The 24658-nt window shown below is 46.2% G+C and overlaps 1 protein-coding gene across 1 annotated transcript in view; it reads left to right on the top strand.

The window, feature by feature from the left end:
* RASGRF1 (Ras protein specific guanine nucleotide releasing factor 1) overlaps positions 1 to 24658 on the top strand; it is a 944233-nt gene that overhangs the window by 726659 nt on the left and 192916 nt on the right. The window contains exon 20 of the mRNA XM_069222980.1: positions 12026 to 12086. Within this exon, the coding sequence (XP_069079081.1) occupies positions 12026 to 12086 (61 nt within the window). The remainder of the gene's footprint in view (positions 1 to 12025; positions 12087 to 24658) is intronic.

Raw genomic sequence — 24658 nt, 5'->3', positions numbered from 1 at the left:
TGGAGAACTCTGGCTGAGACATCCCTGATGCCATGGCCACTGTTGTTTGGAAGGAACCATTTGCCAGGAAATGGAGCACTAACTGGACCTGCACTAGAGGGGGGATACCTGTGGGCTGGTGGATAGCTGACATCAGGTCTGGCTCCAAATGGGCACACAGTTCTTGGATTGTGGACCGATCAAGTCTGTATGTAATGATAATGTGTCTGTCCTCCATTGTCGAAAGGTCCACCAGGGGTCTGTACACCGCTGGATACCGCCATCTCATATTCAGCCTCAGTGGTTGAAGCCTATGGAAGAGAATGGTGAGCAGAGGGTCATATTCCCACATCCATTGCACTAATGAAGATTTGTTTACTTTACAGAAACAAAATGTGAACCCAACAATCAGTTGCCGTTCCAATGTCTGCTGTGACACAGTTAGGTGCCATGCCCTGTGCCGCCCTGAAATGGCAAATGCCTGACCTGTGAGGAAGGACAAGTGGAAATGAGGTAATTGTGCTGGCGTTGTGCACCGTCGCGGTAGGCGGTCGATGACCGCCGCGCAGCTTCGCATTGGTTATCATTGGGCCCTATGAGTTCCAGGAGCCAATGGCGATGTATGCCGGTGGTGACGGTACGCACCGCCACGGACATCACCGCCTTTTTCTATCTATCCACTCACTTGCTACCTGACCTTCAACAGGAGAGGACCCACACTGCAAGTGCTGCTTTGACCTGTATCTGGAAGCGACAATGGCTCATGTGTCTGGGGGAAGGGGCCCTCCCTTCACTGCGGAGGAGTTGGAGAAACTGGTGGATGGGGTCCTACCCCAGTGCATGTTATTCTACTGTCCTCCAGACAAACAGGTGAGTACACTGTGAGCATCATGCGTGGGCCATGAATGTATGGAGTGCTGTGTATGTAAGCCACATGTGGGGGGGCAGAGGTATCCTGGCCAGAGTGCAGCATGTAAGGTGGACAATGTATGTGGGTCAGGGGATGGGAGGGATCTGGTGGGCCATGAGCCAGACGGTCCGAACGGTTGACTAATTCCCTTTTCTGGTGTCTTTTCCCTGCAGGTCAGTGCCCACCAGAAAAAGGGTATTTGGCGTGCTATCGCCAAGGAGGTGCGGAACCTGGGGGTCTTTGACAGGCGGCGCACCCACTGCCGCAAGTGGTGGGAGGACCTGCGCTGCTGGGCAAAGAAGACAGCGGAGGCCCAGCTGGGGCTGGCCTCCCAACGAGGAAGGGGTGCCCATCGCACCATGACCCCCCTGATGTTTCACATCCTGGCGGTGGCCTATCCGCAGTTGGATGGGTGCTCGAAGGCATCACAGCAGCCACAAGGGGGTGAGTACAGAATCTGACTCCTGACTTTGCGCGTGTTAAGAGGTACCTGGGTGGGGGATGTGGGCTATGGGTGCTCCTAGGCCAGGGCGAAGATGGCAGGGTAGGTCCCTTGTTGGGCAGGCTCTGAAGCACTCCTACCCCAATAGTGTTAGTAGGCATCTACTACTGAGCAGGGTCCTGTGGGTTTCTGGTGTGCAGATGATGGCGTTAGGCATTCTACCCCATGGGCTGCTGACTATCTTAGTAACTGGTTGGGCATGGCCTAGTGCATAGGGCTGCTCCCTGTGTGTTGTGTACGCCAAAGGTAGTGGTGTTCCTGGCATTGACCAAGTGTATCATCTGTCTCTTCCCCCCCTTTTTGTTTTGTCACCCTGCCCTTGTGTGCATTAGCATCATCTGGCGGAGGAGCAGTGGCACCGGCGACGGAGGGAGCTGCATCCCACATGGGCCTGGAGGCCGAATCCACCGACGGTGAGGGCACCAGTGGGACGGAGGGTGAGGGGAGCACCACAACGGGGACAGGAGAGGAGACCACAGACAGCGACTCCTCCTTCGATGGAAGCTCCCTGGCGGTGACGGACACCTCTGTGCCCACCCCAACAACAGGTACAGCCACCACCCCCCCTACCAGCACCGCCTTCCCAGCAGCCCCTCAGCATGTTTCCCATGCCCACTCACCCAGGAGAGTGGGCATCTCCTTCGCCTCAGGCACCTCAGGCCCTGCCCCAGTCAGCCCTGCTGCCCTCAGTGAAGAGGCTATTGACCTCCTGAGATCCCTTACTGTTGGGCAGTCAACCATTCTGAATGCCATCCAGGGTGTCAAGAGGCATTTCGCAACAAACAAATGCATACCTGGAGGGCATTCACTCTGGCGTGGCAGCCCAACAGAGAGCATTTCAGGCTCTGGCCAACTCCCTGATGGCAGCCCTTGTCCCTGTGTCTAGCCTCTCCCTTCCAACTTCCCCTACCCAGTCCCAATCGCCTCCACCCCAGCCTATCCCAAGCACACCTTCAGACCAGCATTCAACCAAATCAACACACAGAAGTGGTTCAGGCAAACACAAGCACCACACATCATCCCACAGGCACTCACACAAGCACGATACCCATGCAGACACACCAACATCCACTGCCTCCACTGTGTCCCCCTCCTCCTCCTCGTCCACCTCCCTCCCAGTATCGTCTCCACTCACACCTACATGCACTACATCCTCATCCACTACCTCCATCACCAGCATGCCCAACACTACTCACCCCTCACTGGCAGTCACCACCCCCACATCCATGCACACGTCCCCTGTGCCCTCTCCCAGTGTGTCAGTGAGCCCTCCTCCCAAAGTACACAAAAGCAGGCACCCACCCACCCAACAGCCATCCACCTCACAACAGCATCCAGCACATGCACCTTCACCAAAACTCAGCAGACAGACACCTCCTACCACCTCTCCCTCTTCCTCCACTCCCAAGCCCTCTCCCTCTTCCCGCCCCAGTGTGTCTAAAAAGATTTTCCTGGCAAACATTGACCTGTTCCCTACCCCTCCACCCCCATCCTTCCCCTTGGGCCAGGGTGTCCAGAACCCAGGCCATCACCTCAGCCACCAAGTCGGCATCTGCTGTGGTACCTGCAACTCCCAGAGGCTCAAAGGGGGCACCCGTCAGGCCAGCCAGTGTACCACCAAGGACCAAACCATTCCACCTGCACCGCCGCTGCCATCACTACAGTCAGCAGCAGCATCCCCAGTGGGCAGCCGTCCGAGGCTGCAGGAGAAGGGCTGCGGCCTACCTCTACCACTGGCAGCACCGGCACCTGCACCACTGCCAGCACCACCAGCAGCACCGCCGCAAGCACCGCCACCTGCACCACTGACAGTAGGACCACTACCAGCAGCCCCAGTGGGCAGCCGTCCAAGTCTGCAGGAGACGGGCTGGAACCTCCCACCACCACTGGCAGAACCCCCACCAGCACCAACACTACCACCAGTTGGCAGCCTTAGGCGCCGCAGGATGGAGTCTAGCCCTGCCTCCATGGACTATCATGCGACCTGGTCCCTGCAAATCTCGTGCCTCAGACACCCAGGTGAGGGAATGTGAACTGCCACACCCCAAGTGCTGCATCACTTGGCACAAGGCCCCCTCCAGAACCAGTGGAGATATGCATCCACTCACCCTCTCCTTGGCAGGATGAAGCACCCTGGGCACCAAGCCCCCTCCAGAACCAGTGGAGAAAGGCATCCATTCACCCTATCCTTGGCAGGATGAAGCACACGGGGCACCAAGCCCCCTCCAGAACCAGTGGAGAAAGGCATCCACTCACCCTGTCCTTGGCAGGATGAAGCACACTGGGCACCAAGCCCCCTCCAGAACCAGTGGAAGAAGGCATCCACTTGAGAGACTGTGGCCTTGCACTCCCCAGGACCAAGCAGTGGGCAGACCACCCACTTGAGAGACTGTGGCCTTGCACTCCCCAGGACCAAGCAGTGGGCAGACCACCAACTTGAGAGACTGTGGCCTTGCACTCCCCAGGACATCTCTGTGGGCATGGAGCCCCCTTGAGGAGCAGTGGCGTTATTCTGTCTTCCGGCTGAAGTGTCCCCCCTTCCCCCTGAGGTGCCTGTCTGTTTTCGACCTGATGCCCCTGCAGTGTTCTGTCCGTATTGAGGCAGGAGTCAAGTGTGGGCTTGGCCCATGATTTTTGGCCCTGTGACCCATGGACATTAGTAAAGGACAATGTATGGCCTTATCTACATATTGTATATTTTTGTAAATACTGTTTTTATAATCATGACGTATATCTGCCTATTTCTAAAATATCAATGATTTAACTCTATTCCTTTTGTCCTTGCGTTCTTCCAGGGGGTTACGGGGTGTAAATGTAATGTTGCTGCATGTTTTTGTGTGTGTGGTGTTGGGGATGGGGATGGGGGTGGGGTTGTTGCGTGTTGTGTGTGTCACTCTCTTTTTCCTCCCCTCCTCCCCTGTGTACTAGGTGCAGTACTCACCGTGGCCGTCGCCGCCACCTTTGGTATTCCTGGTAGATGAGGAGGTAGACCAGCATGGGCAGGACCTGTAACTCGGGCTCCATGGCGTCTTGGTTCTTTGTTGAGTGTGGTTTCCCTTCCAAACACTGTTTCCGCCATGCTTTTGATGGTGTTGGTACCACCCCAGAAAAGCTGGCGAATTGGTGGGTTGTGATGGGGTGGGCGGTACATTGTCTTCCGCCTGCCTGTTGGCGGTGACCGCCGCAGCGCTTGTTGCTACCGCCGTGGCTGTCAGAGTGTTAAAGTGGCTGTCTGTGTTGGCGGTTTCCGCTGTGGTCGTGATCCCATTTCTTTTACCGCCGGCCTGTTGGAGGTATTACCGCCGCTTTGACACCGACCGCCAGGGTTGTAATGAGGGCCTATATGTCTATGTTGATGCATTACAAAATTTGTATCAAGTTTTACAACCCACGAACCACAAGAGTAATAGGATCACAGTATGTAAACATTGCAAAACTGCTTGCTATTCTAATTCAAGGATATGAATCTATGAAAGATCCAATGCTGGAGAAGAAAATGAGTTTCTCCAGTATTGGTATCTTTCATAGATTCACACGCGTCCCACCCTCCTTTCCAAAGTGGCTCCCCTTATGTCTTCTCATTATTTATCTCACTTGTGCTAGAAAATCTGAGAGACTGGAGCTTCTGTGGTGAGGATTCTAAGGAGTGCTGTCGCCTGATTGGCTGAACTTCAGGTCTTTCCTAATGATCTAAATAAGCTGTGAAAGTGAATGCATTTTAGCATTGTTTTCTATGTAAAGTTTCTCCGTGGGACTCCCACTTCGACGATGGTGAATGATTCAAGCATGTGAATCTATGAAAGATATCAGTACTGGAGAACTGTAGTTATAGGATAGTAACTCCTTTTCTTATTTATACCCTACTGTAGCTACAAACTATTGGTATTAATTTGGCAAAAATGAATTGAAGATACAGGTTTTCTCATCTCTAATGATCCACTCAAAAGAGTCCAGTTTTTTGACTATCTGGGCATTATGTTCAGTGCCAATAGTCACGGCGGTCCAGGTAGCAAAGAGCACAACAACTTTGGCACAAGTAGGTTGGGCATTGTAAGCTTTAGCTTAGCTGTGCTTTTCCTGCCACATACAAAGCCACGTTTTGGGGATTTTCTAATTGTGCACCACTTATTCACATTAATGTCATTGACCAAGTGGTGTTCCTGAAGTTCTTGCCACTTATGGTTTCTTACAGTAGAACACTAGCACAAAAGTTTATCAGGTGCATTTATAGGAAAATGGTGTACTGCTAAATGTTATTGGGAAAATGTGTACATTGGTATAGAAACACCAAATACACATAGAATCAGGATTATGAGATGTTCTGTACCCTCTGTGCTGCTGCAGACCCATTTATTCGGGTAAATCCTGGTGGAATATGTCAGCAGATAATGGCTAATGTAGGAAATAATTTGGTGTGAAAACAACTGTAGGAAGCTGGCCTGGTGTGTTGTGGGTACCTAAGGTACTTACACCTTATACCAAGTCCAGGTATCCCCTATTAGTGAAGTGTAGGCAGTGTCTAGAAGTCAGGCTCTCTAGGGGTAGCTGTGAATGAGCAGCCAAGGCTTATCTAGGAGACATGCAAAGCTCATGCAAAACCACTGTAGTCACACAGCACTTACACACACATGAAAGAAAACACTCAGTTATATACAAATAAAGGTACTAAATGTACTTTATTTTTGGTCACACAATACCTCAAAGTAGTAGAAGGGCAACCCTCCAATAGGAGGCAAGTAATACACTACTTACATGCACTAGTAAACAGTAATAGGCATAGAAAAGGTTACAAAACAGTGCAAATGCAGTTAGATAATAGTGACCCTTGGGGGAGCCCAAACCATATACTAAAAAAATGAAATGTGAACACAGGCCCCCACCTAGGTAAGTGGAATGTGTACCCCCCAGCAACCAGGAAAGCAGGAGTAAATCATTGGAATTCCCACAAACCACCCAAAAGGAAGAAAAAGAAGCAAAGAAGACACCCAGACAAGACTTCAAGAAACCAGCGGTGTATTCCTGGAGAGGAAGACCTGTGGAGAGAAGGGACCAAGTTCAAGAGTCACAGTGGAGTCCAGGAGGAGTAGGAGCTACTACCCACCCTGCTGTACTTGCAGGAGTTGTTTGATGGTGATGAGAAGAAGGTAGGCACTGCTGCCCTGGATCCGGAGAAGAGTTTCTGAGGGATGCAGATGAGGACCCACGCTGGAAGGAGAATTGCAGTCGGGTGTCGGTGCAGGAATTTCACCAACAATCCTTGGCAACGGCAAATCTCACGGTTGGCGGAAAGTGGTGCTGCCGGGGACCAGCAAGGCCCAGGAGGACTCAATCCAGGAGGGGGAGTCAGAGGGGACCTTCTGCGACACAGAGAGCCCACAGGAGCAAAAGCAGCACCAACAGGAGTCCCACAGGACAGGGACTTAGAAGTTGCAGAAGGAGCCCACGCAGCACACAGAAGAAGGGTCCCACACTGCAGAAGACCAACGCAGAGGGCTGTGCATTGCAGGATGGAGTGCTGAGGGCTGGAGCTGCACGTAGCCTGAAGTTCCCTTGGAGGACATGCAAACAAGCCTTGGCAGCAAGAGACGCGTTGCACGGTGGTACTGCCCTGCGTGGGAATGCAAGGGCTTACCTCCACCAAAGTTGGTCAACTGGCAGAGAGGACAAAGAGGACTACTCCGAACCACCACCTGTGATGCAGGATCCACGCAGCTCAGGATGAGAGAAGTTCCACGCAACCGGTCCTCGTTGCAGTTGGTGCCTGCGGGTGCAGGGGAGTGACTCCTTCACTAAAAGGGAGATTCCTACCTCCTTCTCAGGCAGACTGAAGACTTGCCACCCTCAGAGGATGCACAGCCGGGGAAATGTTGCAGATGCTCTGGAGGAACTCTGGACACCACCCCCAGTTTCGCAACAGAGCAGGGACTGGGGGTCCCTGAACCAGTGTGGACTGGTTTATGCATGGAGGGCAGCAAATGTGCCCTTCAAAGCATAGCATTGGCTTGGGGAGGCTACCCCTCCCAAGCCAGTCACACCTATTTCCAAAGGGAGATGGTGTTACCTTCCTCTCCCAAAGGAAATCCTTTGTTCTGCCTTCCTGGGCTTGAGCTGTCCAAGCAGCAGGAGGGCAGAAATCTGTCTGAGGGGTGGCTGCAGCTTGGGCTGCCTGGAAAACCCTGGAAGATTGATAGGTGCAATGCTGGAGGTCCTCTAAGGAGTCACCAAAGTGCATGGAATCATACTTCCAATACTGGCAACAGTATTGGGGTATGATTCTGACATGTTTGATACCAAACATGCCTACGTTCGGAGTTACCATTATGTAGATGGAATTAGGTAGTGACCTATGTCCAGTACACACATTAAATGGCATCCCCGCACTCACAGAGTTCATTAAAATGGAACTGGAGTTCGTGGGGGCACCTCTGCTAGTGCCGGGGTGCCCTCACACACAGGTACTTGCACCCTCCCCCCTAGGCTAGGAGGGCCTGCCATAGGGGTGACATATAGTGACCTGGTGCACTGACCTAAGGTGAAAAAGGGTGCATGCACCCTTTCACACAGACTGCAATGGCAGGCCTGCAGAACATTTTGCATGGGGTCCCCGTGGGTGGCATAATGCATGCTGCAGCCCATGGGGGTCCCCTGGTATCCCAATGCAAAATGTGGGGAGAAAAAGGTACAGTTAGTTAACAAGTTTTAAGGGAGAGAGCATAACCACTGGGGTCCTGGTTAGCAGGATCCCAGTGGACACAGTCAAACATACTGACAACAGGCAGAAAATGGGGGCAACCATGCCAAGAAAGAGGGTACTTTATTACAACAACAAACCTAATTCCCTATTCCTCCAAGGAAATCTCAGAATGGTGCGATTATTCTGCATCCTGGAATTAACAAACACCACATCATCAGTAATTTGTGGTGAAGAATTGCAGAGATGTAGAGTTGCTGCACAACAAATATTTAGAGCCATTCTGATGACACCTGATTTATCTATATTCACTACAGCATGTGACATATGTTGCAGAAAACAGCTGAGCTACCCCGGGTCTTCATGGGTTTTGATTACAAGTGGGCTGTGAAATTCCAATCCCTGCGCAACGCCTGCTTGCACGGAGTTTGGAATCATGAGTTGCATAGTAAATGCCACACCCCTTGCAATTTACACCTGGTACATTTCAGCATGTCATACAATCAGAAATTAATCAGGGGAAATGCACAGCGTGGACAGCTTCTGTTTTATGAGTAATTCCTAATTTTCATAGGTATTTACCACACCCAGTAAAAACCACTGCTCAAATCAATATTTAATTGGGCCCATAGTATGAAACAGGTTTACTATCCCTATTTGTGCCATGGCGCACTTTAAAACTGGAATATCAGGCGCAAACAGGCATAGTGCCCCTATTACAAATAATACTATGACCTAAGAGCAGCCACAAGCTCGTGCTGCCCCGATGGCAGCGCATTAGTGAAAGGCAGACCGGCTGTTTGAGCAGTCAGTCCGTCTTTCTCCGTGCAGGCGGCAACCCACCTGCACTTCCAAAGAGGAACAGAGATCCCAGTGCAGGCGGGTGCAGCGAGTTCAGGAGGGGGCCTGGAGTGGTCATAGTCAGTGCACCTCCTTGGCAGCCTGTGTGCCAATGCACCTGCGATCATAATAGGGCACGAGGGAGGCAAAGTATTTCACTTATTAGCATGTGATCACTCACCCATGCTAATGAGGGATTGCGCCCCTGAAGATAGCACTTATGCTTAATGTGCACCGGCATTATCTGTATTACAGGAGAGGGCGCATAAGTGACTGCACACTCTTCTGTAATACTGCAGTGCTCCAAAGGGTGCAGAAAATGGGCACGTAGGTCTGTAGCGCCCCTGGGGTACCATTTATAATACTTGTTGCTCTGAATGCCTCAACCCATTGCAGCTTAATTGTAATCCGAGCCATAATGTCAGTCAGCAAGTAGTAAAAGACTTTACAAAATGAAGATTTGGGAAGTTAAGCATGCTTCACAGGCCCCTATACATAAATCTGGCTAAGAACAAACGTTTCCAGTAAAATAAGAGTGCAGGACTCTCCCTTATGCCCTCCTCTGTTGTTTAAAGTTTGTATTTATTGGGTCTATAGTCTCTCTATATATTACCTCCTCATTCTAGAACTGACCCCTATTGTTCAATACTCTTTCTATTTATTCTTTTCTAAATTGTCTTTGTTCCTATTGTTTATTCATTGCTTCTGTTCTTCCACTGTTGCTTCTATATACCCTTCATTAGTTCTGCACTCTCTCCATTAGATTTTTTTGTCTCTGTTGGCTCCATATTCTCCCTGCTTATCTTCTATTTACTTCATTGGTTCTATACTTTCTACATCATATTTTATATCCCTTTTGTGGCTTCTGTATTCCCTTCATTACTTCGATATTCTTAGTTATCTGTTCTCTCTGGGTTCTACTTTCTCTCTATTGGGTCTACTTTCTGTCAGTTGGCTCAGTATTCTCTCGGTCAATGCCATATTCCTTTCTTTAAGTTCTGTATTGCCTTCGTTGGTTCTGTTTTTTTTTTCTGTATTACTTTTATTAGTTTTATGCTTTCCCCACTGGTTCGGTTTTTTTCATTTTTGGTTCTATACTGTCTCTGTTAATTCTGTAGTCACTTAATTTCTTCTGCATGCATTTATTTGCTTATATCTTCTTTTAGTATGTACTATATTCTCTCCATTTATTCTATATTCTCGCAGTTGGATATCTAGCCACTAAGGGCCAGATGTAGGAAGATATGCTTTTGCGAGTCTGAAATTGCGAGTCGGTGCGACTCACAACTTCAGACTTGCAAAAGCATATGCAGAATGGTGTCTCAGACACCTTCTGCGACTCGCTATGGGGTCGCAAAGACCCACCTCGTCAATATTCATGAGGTGGGTCGCATTTTGCGACCCCAAAGCGAGTCCCTGCACTCACAGGGATGGTGGCCTGCTGTAGTCAGGAGACCTCCATGTCTGTGACTGCGTTCTAAATAAAGCAGTTTTTCTTTTTCATTTTGCAGCCGGTTTTCCTTAAAGGAAAACGAGTTGCAAAATGAAAACAATACCGAAACCATTTGGTTTCGGTTTTTTTCAGAGTAGGCAGTGGTCCATAGGACCACTGCCTGCTCTGAAAAAATATTTTTTGTCGACATTCACAAAGGGGAAGGGGTCCCATGGGGACCCCTTCCCTTTTGCGAATGGGTTACCACCAGTGTGACACTGGTGGTAACTGCGAGTTGGTTTGCAACCGCATTCGCGGTCACAAAGCAACTCTGAATTGCAATGCGAGTCGCAAATAGGAAGGGAACACCCCTTCCTATTTGCGAGTCGCATTCACAAATTGCGAGTCGATACTGACTCGCAATTTGTGAATGAGCATCACAAAAGGCTTTTTGCATGGCGCAAACTGCGATTTTCGCAGTTTGCGTCATGCAAAAAGCTTTCTACATCTGGCCCTAAATTCTTTCTATATTTCTCTTCTAGCTCTGCTGCTCCTGCATATATTTTACAACCTCTCTTTTGGTTCAACATTTTCTAGATAGGTTCCACTTCCTCTGCTCTTTCCTGGCTGCTTTTATTCTCCATTTGTTCTTCATTGTCTTAATTAGTTTAGCATTCGTTTTATCAGTCTTTATTTTCCCCCCTGTACAGTCTGTACTCTCAGATAAGTTTAAGTTAACTATATATTACCTACTTGGTCCTGATAATGTTTTTTAGGTGCAAGAATATCTCAGTTGGTTCTGTAGTTTTTTCATGGCCCATAACTCCCTCAACTATTCTATCCTCCCTTTGTTAATTTTATAACTACTCTGCTAGTGCTGTTGTCTCTCTGTTGCTTCTACATCCCGTGCATCTATTATTATCCTTCTGCTTGGTTTGTCTTTGGCTCAAAAGGGTGAATTATTGCTCCCTTCTTCCATTTATTTTTAATTAGGTAATACCTTATTTTTTTGGGAAAGCATGACCAAACATTTCGCAATAAGCCTAGTCTTAAGGATTTAAACATTCCCAGACTTCAAACGTTTTGGCCGGTGATTACACTGCTTTCATCAGGAAGGTCAAAAATTGCTTCTTGCTATTCACTCAGAGTGAATGGTTTAAAAAATCTTTCAACGTGCCATGGCTCAGTGTAACCCTAAGCACAAATCTTAGCAGCTCCAAAAATAAGATCATTAATTATGTCTGACTGTTTCAGTTTCCCCCTGTCTCCAAGGTAATGTCTTGTAACTCCACACACCGTCTAGTAACTGGTGCTTCCCAACTGTCACACTACTTAACTGGCATCTGCTGAACCATCCAGCCCTATAGATAGTAGACTTTGTACTGCTGTGCCAATCCCCTGTCCAGCACCTTGAATGTGTTCATCTCTAAAAAGTGACATGCTCTGTATCCTTGTAATAGTTCTGTGGACCCATTCAGACCTGCAGATATTAATTTCAGTGCCCTGTGCCATACCCCTAGTCTTCCAGGCCAACAGCGGATGCAAGTGTTTCTTTCTCCTGGTTTTCCACAGCTCAGTGCTTCATACTTTAAAACTAATTGTCATGTAAATATTTTTGAATGGACACACCAGAAGGTTTTATGTTAATAAATGATGATCTCACTTTTGTAGGACACTGAGTCAAGAAGACCCAGGAGACAATCCGATAACACTGGAGGAGATACTCCAACAGGTAAGCAGCCATTATGTTAAAGACTAAACACCACGCGAATAGGTCCTCAAATTATCTGACAACTTGGTTCGATGAAGATTGAAAACTGAACAGGAATTACTGGCTTTAAGAGCTGGAACTTGTTTAAATCAGAATATTTCAAACAAAGATCGGCTGAGTAACACTGTATTTCAATAGAGGATGCTCTTGATGTGGGCAGAACATGGACTATTAAAACTCATTATGTTATGACATTCTGATAGTATGAGAGCAGAGCAACAGTAAAGTCTTTTTGGTGGATGGTCACAGGACTTGATGGGCTGATCTCTGAATTATGTCTTAATGTATCTGAGAACATTTACTGTGAATACAGTATTGATCACTTTCGTATAGGTTGTCTGCTGTTTTCTCTGCCGTCTGTTAGCGCGTCTGACCTTAATAAGTAAACTTACAAGGGGACGCAAATAGGTCGATTAACCTTTTGACTCGCAATTAAGATATTCTTACCATAGCTTCAGTACATGTAAATCAATAACCAATACACTACATCAATAATCAACAACAATCAATAACAGTAATAATCAATGAAGTCTGTAATTGTCACACACCATGATCTTTCAGTCATGGATAACCACACCTTTTAGTAAAAGTTAGAATATTTATTTCCCTATATTAACAATGCTAAAGAAAGGTAGATCAATCTCAAAATCAAGTGAAACACATACAGAAACAATACTGGCTGTCCAAAGCAGCGGAAAAAACGTAATCTAATCAAAGCTTGAACTACTACACATTCTAAGGTTACGGTGCAAATTAATAAAAAAGTCAACTGCGTCAAAGTGATTACATACATTCGAATTCAGCAGAGAAATTGATCAAACATTATTCCCTATTAGCATAATGCATCAAACATTATTCATCAAACATCTTTCCCTATTAGCATAATTTTGTTAGTGAGGATCCTTAACTTACATCAGATTAGCATCAGCATGTTGGGCTTTATGCAAAACAATTTAGTAACACCAATTTGCAATGTTGTTAAATCAAAACTAGTCAAACTACTTCCCAAATCCCCATTAGTCACTTAATTGCGTGTTCAGATTTTGTCCAATAAAACTAAAACTCCAAAGCTATTAATTCTAATATTATTTTGTTCACATATCGTTGATTGGTTGTCCTGCAATGTACTCATCATCTGGCTTGTCAGGTAACAATATTGTTGCAGCTTCTACTCCAGTCAGTATCTCCATTGTTCTCCTCCTGAGAAAGTCAGTCTCACACCTATTACACACAAAATGTTCCATTAGCAAGAATAGCATCTTCTTCTAGCAGTCGGTTCTCATGGGAAACGATTCTCAGCTACTAACACATTTTAACAGTGCAAATGGAAAAATCACAGTTTGAACTCTCTAGGACAGCCATTTATTAAACGTTAAGAAATACAGCTCTGACATGAGGCCTGGCAAATAGGCCAAGACCTTCACTAAGTTAAAACCTACAATTAATAAAGCTAGAACATAACACATAACCTTTAATATGACATATCACTACATTAATCAAACATATATTTAACATTTCACAATATTATCTACTAGCAAGTACACTTTGTGAACATTGGCAGCCACTCATCGTAATTGCATTTTCAAATGCGTGCATTATTTTTCTACATTATTATATTTTCCACACAAATCCCTTATTCAGAATACATAAACATTCATTGATAATTTTTATTAATACACCTGCTCTGGCACGTCCAATTAATGTAGATCAGATTTGGAATGTGCAAGTATATTTTAGGAGTTGATGTAATGTAGTACCTAAGAACTAGATGAAATACCTGATTTGCTTGGTTAAGTCAACTTATTGTACTACACAATCAATTTCTGTTGGTGTTACTAACTCCTATTGTGATAGCTGATGGCTCCAATTTAAAAGGATATGCTCGGCGATCGAGTTGATTGATCCTTATTTTCTGTTAAACTGCATGGTAAAGGCTATCATTTATCCACTATTAGCTAAGCTGAATGTGTGGGTAAAGGAGAAAGGATTGCAACCAAAGGAGCAGGCTTGATGTAGGTCTACAGATACAGCGGTGGAACACTGTGCCATCCTGTCTCACTTATCTCCACTGTCCAGGAGATTGTGAAATTCAAAACTTTATTGCTGTTTTGTGGACTTAGGGGTGGTATTTGATAAAGCGGGATAGGAACTTTCTAGTCTAAGTTGAAGGTGTGGGGAATTGTCAACATGATGTTGAAAAGAAATGTAATTCAGTGCAGCAGCTTGCATTGCGTTACATTTCATAGTACAGACGTTCCATGGGTGGGCAATGGGCGTTCTCCAACACTGAAATTCACATTCTTGGATCATTCCCCATCATCAGACTGGGAATCCTCAGTACAATAAAATAACAGTATACAGTGTTAGAATGGCCATAGGCCAAAAACATTATCTGTTCATTAGCACATCCACCTCATTTGAAAGACCCAAACTTCAGTTAATGAGGTAGAAGCTTAAGTTCTCCTAATCAGCCTAAAGACCACCATAGCTCACATTTCTACTGTGAAGGAGTCCTGCTGCAGTGCTCTGCTCTAACATTTCTGTGAACTCAAATCTGTTACTATTCTTGATCTGGCCTGGATTTGAACCAGCTCTATTTTCAGTACTGAAGTATTGTGAGTTATTTTTAGGGAAGATTTTTTCATTTTCTGGGCCAGGGACATCTTTCTAACCGACAGCCAGCTGTCACCAACTGTCATCATGGCTGACAGGGAAATGAAATTTCTTCAAACCGTGTTCATTTTTTGGACACAAGAAAATTTACACTGATAATCCTCATTTGTAGTGTGCTGCCTTTATCCAACTCATAAAGCATCATACTGTTATTTATGTAAACCTTTTACATCTAAAACTCTTATTGACAGTTAAAGGTCAGCATTATATCTAAAGGCTAAAGAGAATTTCCCTCCTTCTAAGGGAGATGCCCCCTCTTCAGGGAAAGATTCTGTGAAAAGTGCTCCTTCAACCACTTCCACAAAGGCAGCGCAGAGGGGAGGCCTATACAGTTTCCCTGAACTTGACTTATTTGGTACAAAGCTTGCAGCCGCCTCTTCAGATTCTAATCATTCTAATCAGGAAAACATTTCTCTAAATACTAATTGACCGCAAACAAATAGTGCACAGAGCTCAGTCCACTGAGGATCAACCAGTAATCAAGAAGAAAAAATCATCAAATAGAAAATCATCAAAAATCCAGTTATCAACCATGGAGACCTTGTTGACTATAGACCCGTCAGTGGCATTGTTGTCAACAACAACACTGTTGATGGCGACACAGCTGTTGATGATGTGATTGTTGACATGGAGACCATTGACGACCACGGCTTGTATTTCTCCTGTGCCGTCATCTACAGTTCGAATAGTTTCCAGTTCAAAGATGACTGTCAACAGTGAGGCCATTGACAATGACACCATTGACACCGATCCTATGGCCGTCAACCTTACCACCGACGACACCATCAACAATTCTGTCAAAGGCAGTACTGTCAGCAGCAATACCGTCATCAACAGTTTTAACTGAACCTTTCTTTTCAACATTGAAGGTATCTACTTTACACCCAGCACAAATTTTACAGTCAGACCAGGAAGAAGATGATAGTGACTATGCCTCACAGACTGTTTACATTCCAATGCAATTGAATGTAAGATATAATCCAGGATTTGGAGCAGAAATAGGTGAGAATGAATCCTACTCTGAATATAAGTACCCGCTGTGACGCCACGGGTCACACCACAACCTGCGGCTCACTCCAGTGCCTTCCTGGTGTCCCGTGATAAATACTTATATACAGCCTGGTAAGTACTGCAGGAGGCTGCATAGTGCCACTCATCACCTCGCTTGTTGGCTGGGCTGGAGGCATTCCTTTCCTTACGGGCCATATTCTTGCTCACTGCAGTTTCTTCTTTCCAGAATTCCTGAGGAAGGGTTTTTACTTAACCAGTCCATCAGGGAGGCTCTATCATGTATTCCTGCCAGCATTTCCTAATCCATCATGGCGTCCTCTCTTACTCCAGTATTGGAACTTTCATAGATTCACATGCTTGAATCATTCCCCGTCGTCGAGATGGGAGTCCCCGGTATAATTTACACAAGTAATGTAAAGACATATTAACAAAGAAAAAAGGCCCTAGGCCTCTTCAATTTAACAGTCTATCAGAGTCATTTTGTGAAAAGGACCAAACTTGAGCATCCACCAATCAGGCGACAGAATCCTCCTGAGAGAAGCTCCAGCACCTCAGATTTTCTACCGCACGTCGTGCTAGGGAGTCTCCTCAGAGCTCTGCTCTTTCTTCACACCTTTTTTCAACAATTTTCTCTCAGAGAAACATATCTAACTTGATTTGTTAGCTATTTTTCAACTATGTCTGACAAGGAGAAGAAGGGTCTCTTCAGAGACTGCAAGACTTGTGGAAAGAAAAGGCTTCATTCTGAAGACCCTCACCAAGACTGCATTTACTGCCTGTACCCAGATCATTCAGCTAAAGACTGTACGATTTGTCTTACTTTTTCTTCTAAAACTTTAAAAGACAGGGAAGGCAGATTATTGATATGGCTGCAGAAACTAAAACATAGGAAAGACCCAGTTTCTGATTCTGAGAGTGATGAATCATCCACATCCAAGATATCATCAAAAAGGGCGAGATCAGGATCCAGATCTCCCTCACAACTCTCAAGAAAAGCCCTCAAATAGACTACTTCAGGGTCTTATAAGGGCCGCAGCCCAGCTTCTTCCCCAAAGAAAGTTTCCAGGAAAGAGGGGAAAGGCCATTCTTCCAGTTCAGAGAGGCACAGGAAGTCTTCCTCTGTACCACCATCTGTGCCTTTTAAGAAGCCATCCTCTGTAACTGGAAAAAAAGCATCGTCGACGGATTCATCGTCGACGGTACCGTCGGTGAGTGCTTTTCTGGCGACGACATCTACTTCTGGGTTTCCACCGTCAACGGCTCCGCGGGCGACATCATCGACGAGGACAGGTACCCCACCGTCGACAAGAACTACAGCGACAACATCAGCGTCGACGACCGTCTATACATCGTCATCGTCGACGGCGCTGATGTCAGTGTCAGCCCTACCGTCGTCGACGACTTCGTCGACGGTAGACTCGTCGGCGAGACTTTCTTCTATTAAAATCGCTGTGCGTCCAGCGTCTACGACACCGTCCAGGATGAAGTCTATTTATACGTCCTCGACGACATCGTCAACGACATCGTCGACGAGAGAAAAGCATCTAAAAAGTGTGGAAAAGCTTACGCCAACTCATACATCACCTAGTAAGGTGTCCTCCCTTGTTCCAGTACATCTTTTGGAGGGAGACGAAGACTCAGATGATGAGGGGCCTTTTGGAACAGCACACAGTCCATCCCAACTGAACGTAAAGTACCAGGAAGAGGAGGACTATGAAGAGGCCTATGACCCCTAACTTTATTCAAAACAGCAGCAATACCAACAGGGAGCGTTTATTCCTTCCTCTCTATTAAATGACCTCAGAGCGATGTTGGTTGATTACAACAGGAGGTTTCCCCCTCAAGGAGAACAACCTCCCCCATCGCCCGTCTCTGGCGTTTCCACCCCACACCAGAGGCCAACGTCCTTACATCTCACAAATGTGGCCACTCCGGATATGACACTTCCTCATGACACCGACATCTCAGAAGGGGATCAGGAAGAAGGGGAGCTCCTGGACACTCACTCAGAGTGGGACGAGTACGTCATCCCTGCTCCTCCTTCTCCTTCTCAATCGAAGGTGGAATCCCCACCAGAAGACATTGGAGGGTTTCACAATCTTCTAGAGAGAGCAGCCAAACGTTTTGCTTTACCAATGCCTACCAAGCAAACAGACTGTTTTCTTTACGACTTTAAGGGGCCTTTTCAGAAATCCGTGCACTCTATCCCGATGGTAAACTACGTGTGGGAAGAGGGCCTTAAGGTCATGAATAATCTGGATACAGTTACGGCAGTACTGCCTCGTCTGGATAAGAAATACAAAGCACCTGATGATGCACCAACATGCTTAACGGACACCCTCCTCCGGATTCAGTGGTAGCTCAGGCAGCACAAAGAAGATCTAAGAATCCTGCCCCGATTTCCGCACCCCCAGACAAAGAGGGTAGATGGCTAGATAACATAGGTAAAAGGTTTTCTTCTATGGCTAGCCTAGTAGTTAGAACTGCCAACTCCTTGGCAATTCTGGCTAGGTTCGACAGACAGCTTTGGGTGGACATTGTACCTTATATTAGCCAACTGCCGGAAGATGCGAGATCAGAGGCAAATAAAACGATACAGGAGGGTCAACACATGTCTGCGGAGCTTATAGACTGTGCAATGGATATAGCAACCACTGCTTTTCGACAACTCGCCAGTGCAGCGGTGCTAAGAAGGCAAGGCTGGCTTAAAGCCACCTCTTTTCGTCCAGAAGTGCAAAATAAAATCTTGGACTTACCTTTTGATGGCCAGGCGTTATTTGGGAAACATATTGATGACGCCCTACAATCCATCAAATCGGATACGGATACGGCAAGGTCACTAGGGACCCTGCAATATCGAAAATCTTCCTTTCGACCTAGAGGGGGTGGCCAACCCTCATACAGAGGAGGATATCAACAACACAGGTATTCCGCCTATCCTTCCTCTTCCCAGCAATATTGTCCATACTACTCACAAAGGCAGCCGCCGCAACCGGCCTATGGTAGACCTGGCGGCCGTGGACGCTCAACCCGCCCGGCCAAAGATTCGGCTCGTAGAACCTGATGCTTTTGAGGCTCCGGCTACGTCCAGTCCTCCTCCTTTCATTCTGGGCGGGAGGATATCTCTATTCCTCAAACAATGGCAAACCATTACTTCAGACAAGTGGGTCCTACAATTAGTGAAACGGGGCCATACTTTAGAATTTATCCAGATACCTCCCTCCAACACCCCCGCAGGACTCCTTCAAGATACCCTCAACAACTCAAAAAGGAGATCGACAAAATGCTTCTCAAAGGAGCTATAGAGAAGGTGCCTCGGGCCCAACGAGGAACAGGATTTTATTCCAGGTTCTTCCTCATTCGGAAAAAGTGGAAGGATTGGAGGCCGATCCTTGATTTAAGGGAACTAAGGACCAGATGTAGGAAAGTAGCAAATTGCGACTTGCAATTTGCGAGTCCGTGCGACTCGCAAATTGCAAGTCGCAATTTGCTATGCAGAAAGGTGTCTCAGACACCTTCTGCGAGTCGCTATGGGGTCGCAAAGACCCACCTCATTAATATTAATTAGGTGGGTCGCAATTTGCGCCCCCATAGCGACTCTGGGCACTCACGGGGATGGAGGCCTGCTGGGAACAGCAGACCTCCATGTCCGTGACTGCTTTTAAATAAAGCAGTTTTTTTTTTTCCAAGTGTAGCCCGTTTTCCTTAAAGGAAAACGAGCTGCACTTAGAAAAAAAAAACGAAACCTTTAGTTTCGGATTTTTTCAGGGCATGTAGTGGTCCCTTGGACCACTGCCTGCTCTGAAAAAATAATTTTGGGTCCAGTCACAAAGGGGAAGGGGTCCCATGGGGACCCCTTCCCGTTTGCGAGTAGGTTACCATCCACTTCAAGTGGATGGTAACTGCGACTTACGCGGTCGCAAATGGAATTGCATACCACTGCGACTCGCAAATAGGAAGGAAACACCCCTTCCTATTTGCGACTCGGAAATGCATTTTGCGAGTCGGTTCCGACTCGCAAAATGCATTTCTACATAGCAAACACGCATTTGCGTCTCGCAAACGGCAATTTTCGCCGTTTGCGAGTCGCAAAGTGTTTGCTACATCTGGCCCTAAATTTCTACTTAAAAAAGCAATTGTTCCGTATGATCAGCCTGCAAGACGTCCTCCTGCGTCTCAATCAGGGAGATTTCATGTCTTCACTAGACCTGAAAGAGGCATGCTTCCACATACCCATTCACCCTGCCCACAGAAAATACTTGAGATTCACCATAGCCAGCAGCCATTTTCAATACCGTGTCCTTCCTTTCGGACTGAAATCAGCCCCCAGAATATTTACCAAGTGTCTAGCACCAGTTGCAGCCTTTCTCAGAAGGAGAAAGCACCAAGTTTTTCCATACTTAGACGATTGGTTGATAAAGGCAAAGACCTACGCAAGAACGCACAAGTCAACAAAAAAGTGTGTTTCCTTACTAACCAACCTCGGATTCACCATCAACTGGGAGAAATCCAAGCCTCTACCAGCACGCAATATTACCTTTCTAGGAGCAAGACTGGACACAGAATCCGCCATGGCACAGAAAAGAAGAAAGGTTACTGTCCGTCTGTTCAAGTCTCTGTTGGGCATGATGTCTTCATGCATACCTCTGGTTCCTCTATGTCGTCTAAAGATGCGCCCCTTACAGGAGCAACTAAATCGTGAATGGCTCCAAGTATCAGGCACTTTCGAGGATCAGATACAAATAACTCCGATAATGCTCAGAGCTCTGAGATGGTGGTCTCAAAGGCATCATCTATCAATCAGCCTTTCGTTTCTACAGCAGCCAGCCCCGTGGACCATAACGACGAATGCATCACTGGAAGGCTGGGAAGCTGTGTTACAGGATCTGCAAATAAGTGGTAAATGGCCACTGCATCTGGCATCAATGCAGATCAATTGGCTGGAGCTCAGAGCAGTGCACCTGGCCTTACAGGCGTTTCTTCCCAAGATCTCAGGATCGCAAGTGGTAATAAGATGGACAACACCACTACGATGCATTACCTCAACAAACAAGGAGGCACAAGATCTCTCACTCTCTCCAGAGAAGCCCAAGCAATCTGGAACTGGGCCTCGCAGCAAGGCATCACACTGTCAGCGGTACACTTACCTGGAATAAACAACAAGACAGCAGATGCACTCAGCAGGCAGAAATCGGACTGCCACGAGTGGGAGCTAGACCAGAAAGTAGTGAACCATATTTTTTCCCTGTGGGGAACACCAACGGTAGACCTGTTTGTGAACAAAAACAATGCCAAATGCCGGTTCTTCGCAAGTTGGCATCACCAGAAGGAATCTTGGGGGAATGCGTTTTCGATAGTCTGGTCAGACATCTTTGCTTACGCCTTTCCTCCCATTCCGCTGATCCCACGGGTCCTCACGAAGATGAAAACTGAGCCGTGCACTCTGATACTGATAGCTCCATACTGGCCGCGTCAAAATTGGTTTGCAGAACTTTTCCTTCTATCAATCAAGCCTCACATTCCGCTGGAGCCGTTACCTCAAATGCTAACAATGTACAAGGGCCAGGTTTGGCACCCCGATCCGAAGTCAATGCGTTTATCAGCCTGGCTCCTCACCACAGAGAGTTTGCGCATTTGAATATCCCGCAGGACTGTATGGATATTTTGTCAAAAGCCAGAGCGGATAGCACTAACAAAACGTATTATTGTAACTGGAAAAGATTCTGTGTCTGGTGTCATCAACCACAGATTGACCCATTAGTCTCACCACCAGAGGAAATATTACCGTATCTGTTGCAGCTAGCTCAATCTGGCCTAGCACACTCGCCCATTAAAGTTCACCTAGCAGCTATAGCTGCATACAGACGTTCAGATGATACACCCTCACGCTACTCTTCTCGGCTGATTAAGAGATTCTTGAAGGGGCTTTTCAAAGTTTTCCCTCCTTTCAGACCACCACCTCCTTCGTGGAATCTGAATATTGTCTTAGCACAACTGATGAAGCATCCGTTTGAGCCGATCCATCGTGCTTCTCTCAAGTTCCTGTCATGGAAGGTTGCCTTATTGGTAGCTCTCACATCAGCTAGGCGAGTCAGCGAGGTGCAAGCTCTTTCCATCCAAGAGCCATTCCTACAGCTTAAACACAACAGACTGCTAATTCGCACTACCCCGCATTTTATTCCAAAGGTTCCTTCAGACTTTCACATCAACAAACCTTTAGTCTTCAAATCTTTTTTTCCTCATCCATCTACTCCGGCTGAGAGGGCATTACACTCCTTAGAAGTTAAAAGATGTGTTCAATTTTATTTGGATAGGACTAAATCTTTTCAACGCTCTAATCAGCTATTCGTAGCATACAGTGCTCCTAGGAAAGGTCATCCACTCTCCAAGCAGAGTATTTCCAGGTGGATCGCCTCAGCCAATCGCTTCTGCCATCAAGCAGCGGGCAAACCTCTGCAATCACCTGTGCATGCTCACTCTACGAGAGCAGTCTCATCGTCAGCGGCACTGTTCGCCGGAGTTTCACTACAAGACATTTGTAGGGCAGCAACATGGAAGAGCTGTCATACATTCACGAAACACTACTGCTTGGAATCTATCTCAGGGAGAGGTAGCAGTGGGCCAGGTGGTTCTCAGGAATCTCTTCAGGTGAAGGTGAGCCATCTCTTCTACATCCCTCCATCCTAGAACAGGTATGCACATTGTTTATATTTCGTATATTTGCACAAAAAAAAAAAGAGGAAGGTATACAAAGGTAAAAGAACATTCTAACAAACACATAAGTGGTCATTTTTGATGATGGTATTCATGTTACATAAGTGTCTTAGAATAATTTTTGCTCTGTCTCTTGGCATTTCTTTATGTATGTGTATAAGTATATATATATATATATATATATATATATAGTATAGATATAGTTATAAATATAGGTGTATACCTTTATAGTTGCATATATATATATTTATATGCAGGGATATAATGAGGTTTTGTGTATCAAAGTGTTTTCCATCAAATATATTATCATATTACAATGTGCATAGCTACTGCTCTCTATTCTGATTCAAGCATGTGAATCCATGAAAGTTCCAATACTGGAGTAAGAAAATAAGTTACTTACCTGTAACTGTAGTTCTCCAGTATTGGAATCTTTCATAGATTCACATGCGATCCACCCGCCTCCCCAGAGAAGCTCACTTCACCTCTTTCTCTCTCTCTTTTTACTATATTGTACGCATTTGTGCTTGGAAAATCTGAGGTGCTGAAGCTTCTCTCAGGAGGATTCTGGAGGGTGCTGTCGTCTGATTGGTGGATGCTCAAGTTTGGTCCTTTTCACAAAATGACTCAGATAGACTGTTAAATTGAAGAGGCCTAGGGCCTTTTTTCTTTGTTAATATGTCTTGACATTACTTGTGTAAATTATACCAGGGACTCCCATCTCGACGACGGGGAATGATTCAAGCATGTGAATCTATGAAAGATTCCAATAATGGAGAACTACAGTTACAGGTAAGTAACTTATTTTCTTCTTCCTCCGTCACCTTCTGTTTTGGGGTATATAAGGAGCAGAACTGTCTTTCCCCTTTGCGTTGAAACACTCTTTGCTCCAGCTGGTGTGTCTTCGCTTCTGCTGATGTATCCTTGCTCCTACTGGTGTCTCCTCACTCCTGCTGGTGTATCATCACTCCTGCTGGTGTTTCCTTACTCCTTTGAGTGATTCTTGCTCCTGTTGCTTCCCTTTTAAACTTTTCTTTTCTCCTGGTTCTTGCATTTCCACTAGCCTTATATGCGCTTTTTAAATCTAGCTGCAGTCCTGGTCTTCTATCATCAGTACCAGTCTTATCAGCCTCCAGGGAGTCTCCGGTCACCATTAGAGGTTTTTTCCCTTGGGGTTTTTCCTCTTGGGGGCTCCTTCTAGAGAACACTATGTGCTTCACCATTCCATTGTCGGAGGCGTCCTGGCTACCAGAAGGGGTTGCCACTACTTTTGGCAAACAAGGACAGTGAAAACCTGGAATTGTGGATTTTCACAACACTCCAAGGCTGCAAATAGAAGTCCATCTGCTGAGGAACCTGACACCAGCGGGATTATATTCCTCAAGCTTCTCACTCTTGCATACAACAGTACATAGAGCTTGAAATTGTCTAAATGCCTATGGCCTGTTTATTTATGTTGCAGCATATGATGGAAACTTTCCAATGCTATTACCATAATATCTGATTAATAATCCTCAATTTATGTTACCTGCTGCACCCAGTCTGCCACCCCCCTCAACCTACGTCTTGACAAACTTTGTTTCCTCAACAACCATCTCTACTGCCTCCACCACCAAAGGAACCATCCTCCAGGCCTGTTCATAGACCACCAACTCTTGAAGGCATGGATTATGATGATTCTATTACAAGGTCTATATAGTCTGATACAGATGAGAAGGAGGGTGAACTTCTACAAGATGTAGGACAAGAGGATAATGGATGGAATATCATTGTTTCAAGGGGAATTAATGATGGGCCTAATCCTTAGGATCCAATTAATATCTCTAGTTTTCATTCATTAATGGAAAGAGCTGCCAAGACAGTCAATGTACCAATGAAGTCTGTGGATCAGCACTGTTTCCTTTAATACTTGAAAGAGCAGCCATGGCATTCTATAAAACGGATACCTACTTTGGATTTTGTCTGGTCAGGAGGCATGTAGCTAATGAAAACAGTGGCTACAGTTCCAGTGGTGATACCTTGTCTAGAGAAAAAGTATAGAGAGTTTGGCTCCAGCTTGCCTCGCTGGGCATACTAAACCTGATTCAGTCATCTCCTCAGCGGCTCAGAGAAGAACCAAGGAGAAAATCACACAT

Source organism: Pleurodeles waltl, chromosome 3_1 (assembly GCF_031143425.1).
Source record: "Pleurodeles waltl isolate 20211129_DDA chromosome 3_1, aPleWal1.hap1.20221129, whole genome shotgun sequence".
Lineage (NCBI taxonomy): Eukaryota > Metazoa > Chordata > Amphibia > Caudata > Salamandridae > Pleurodeles > Pleurodeles waltl.
Note: the sequence above shows the minus strand (reverse complement) of the source record. Positions and strands in the feature narration are given on the sequence as shown.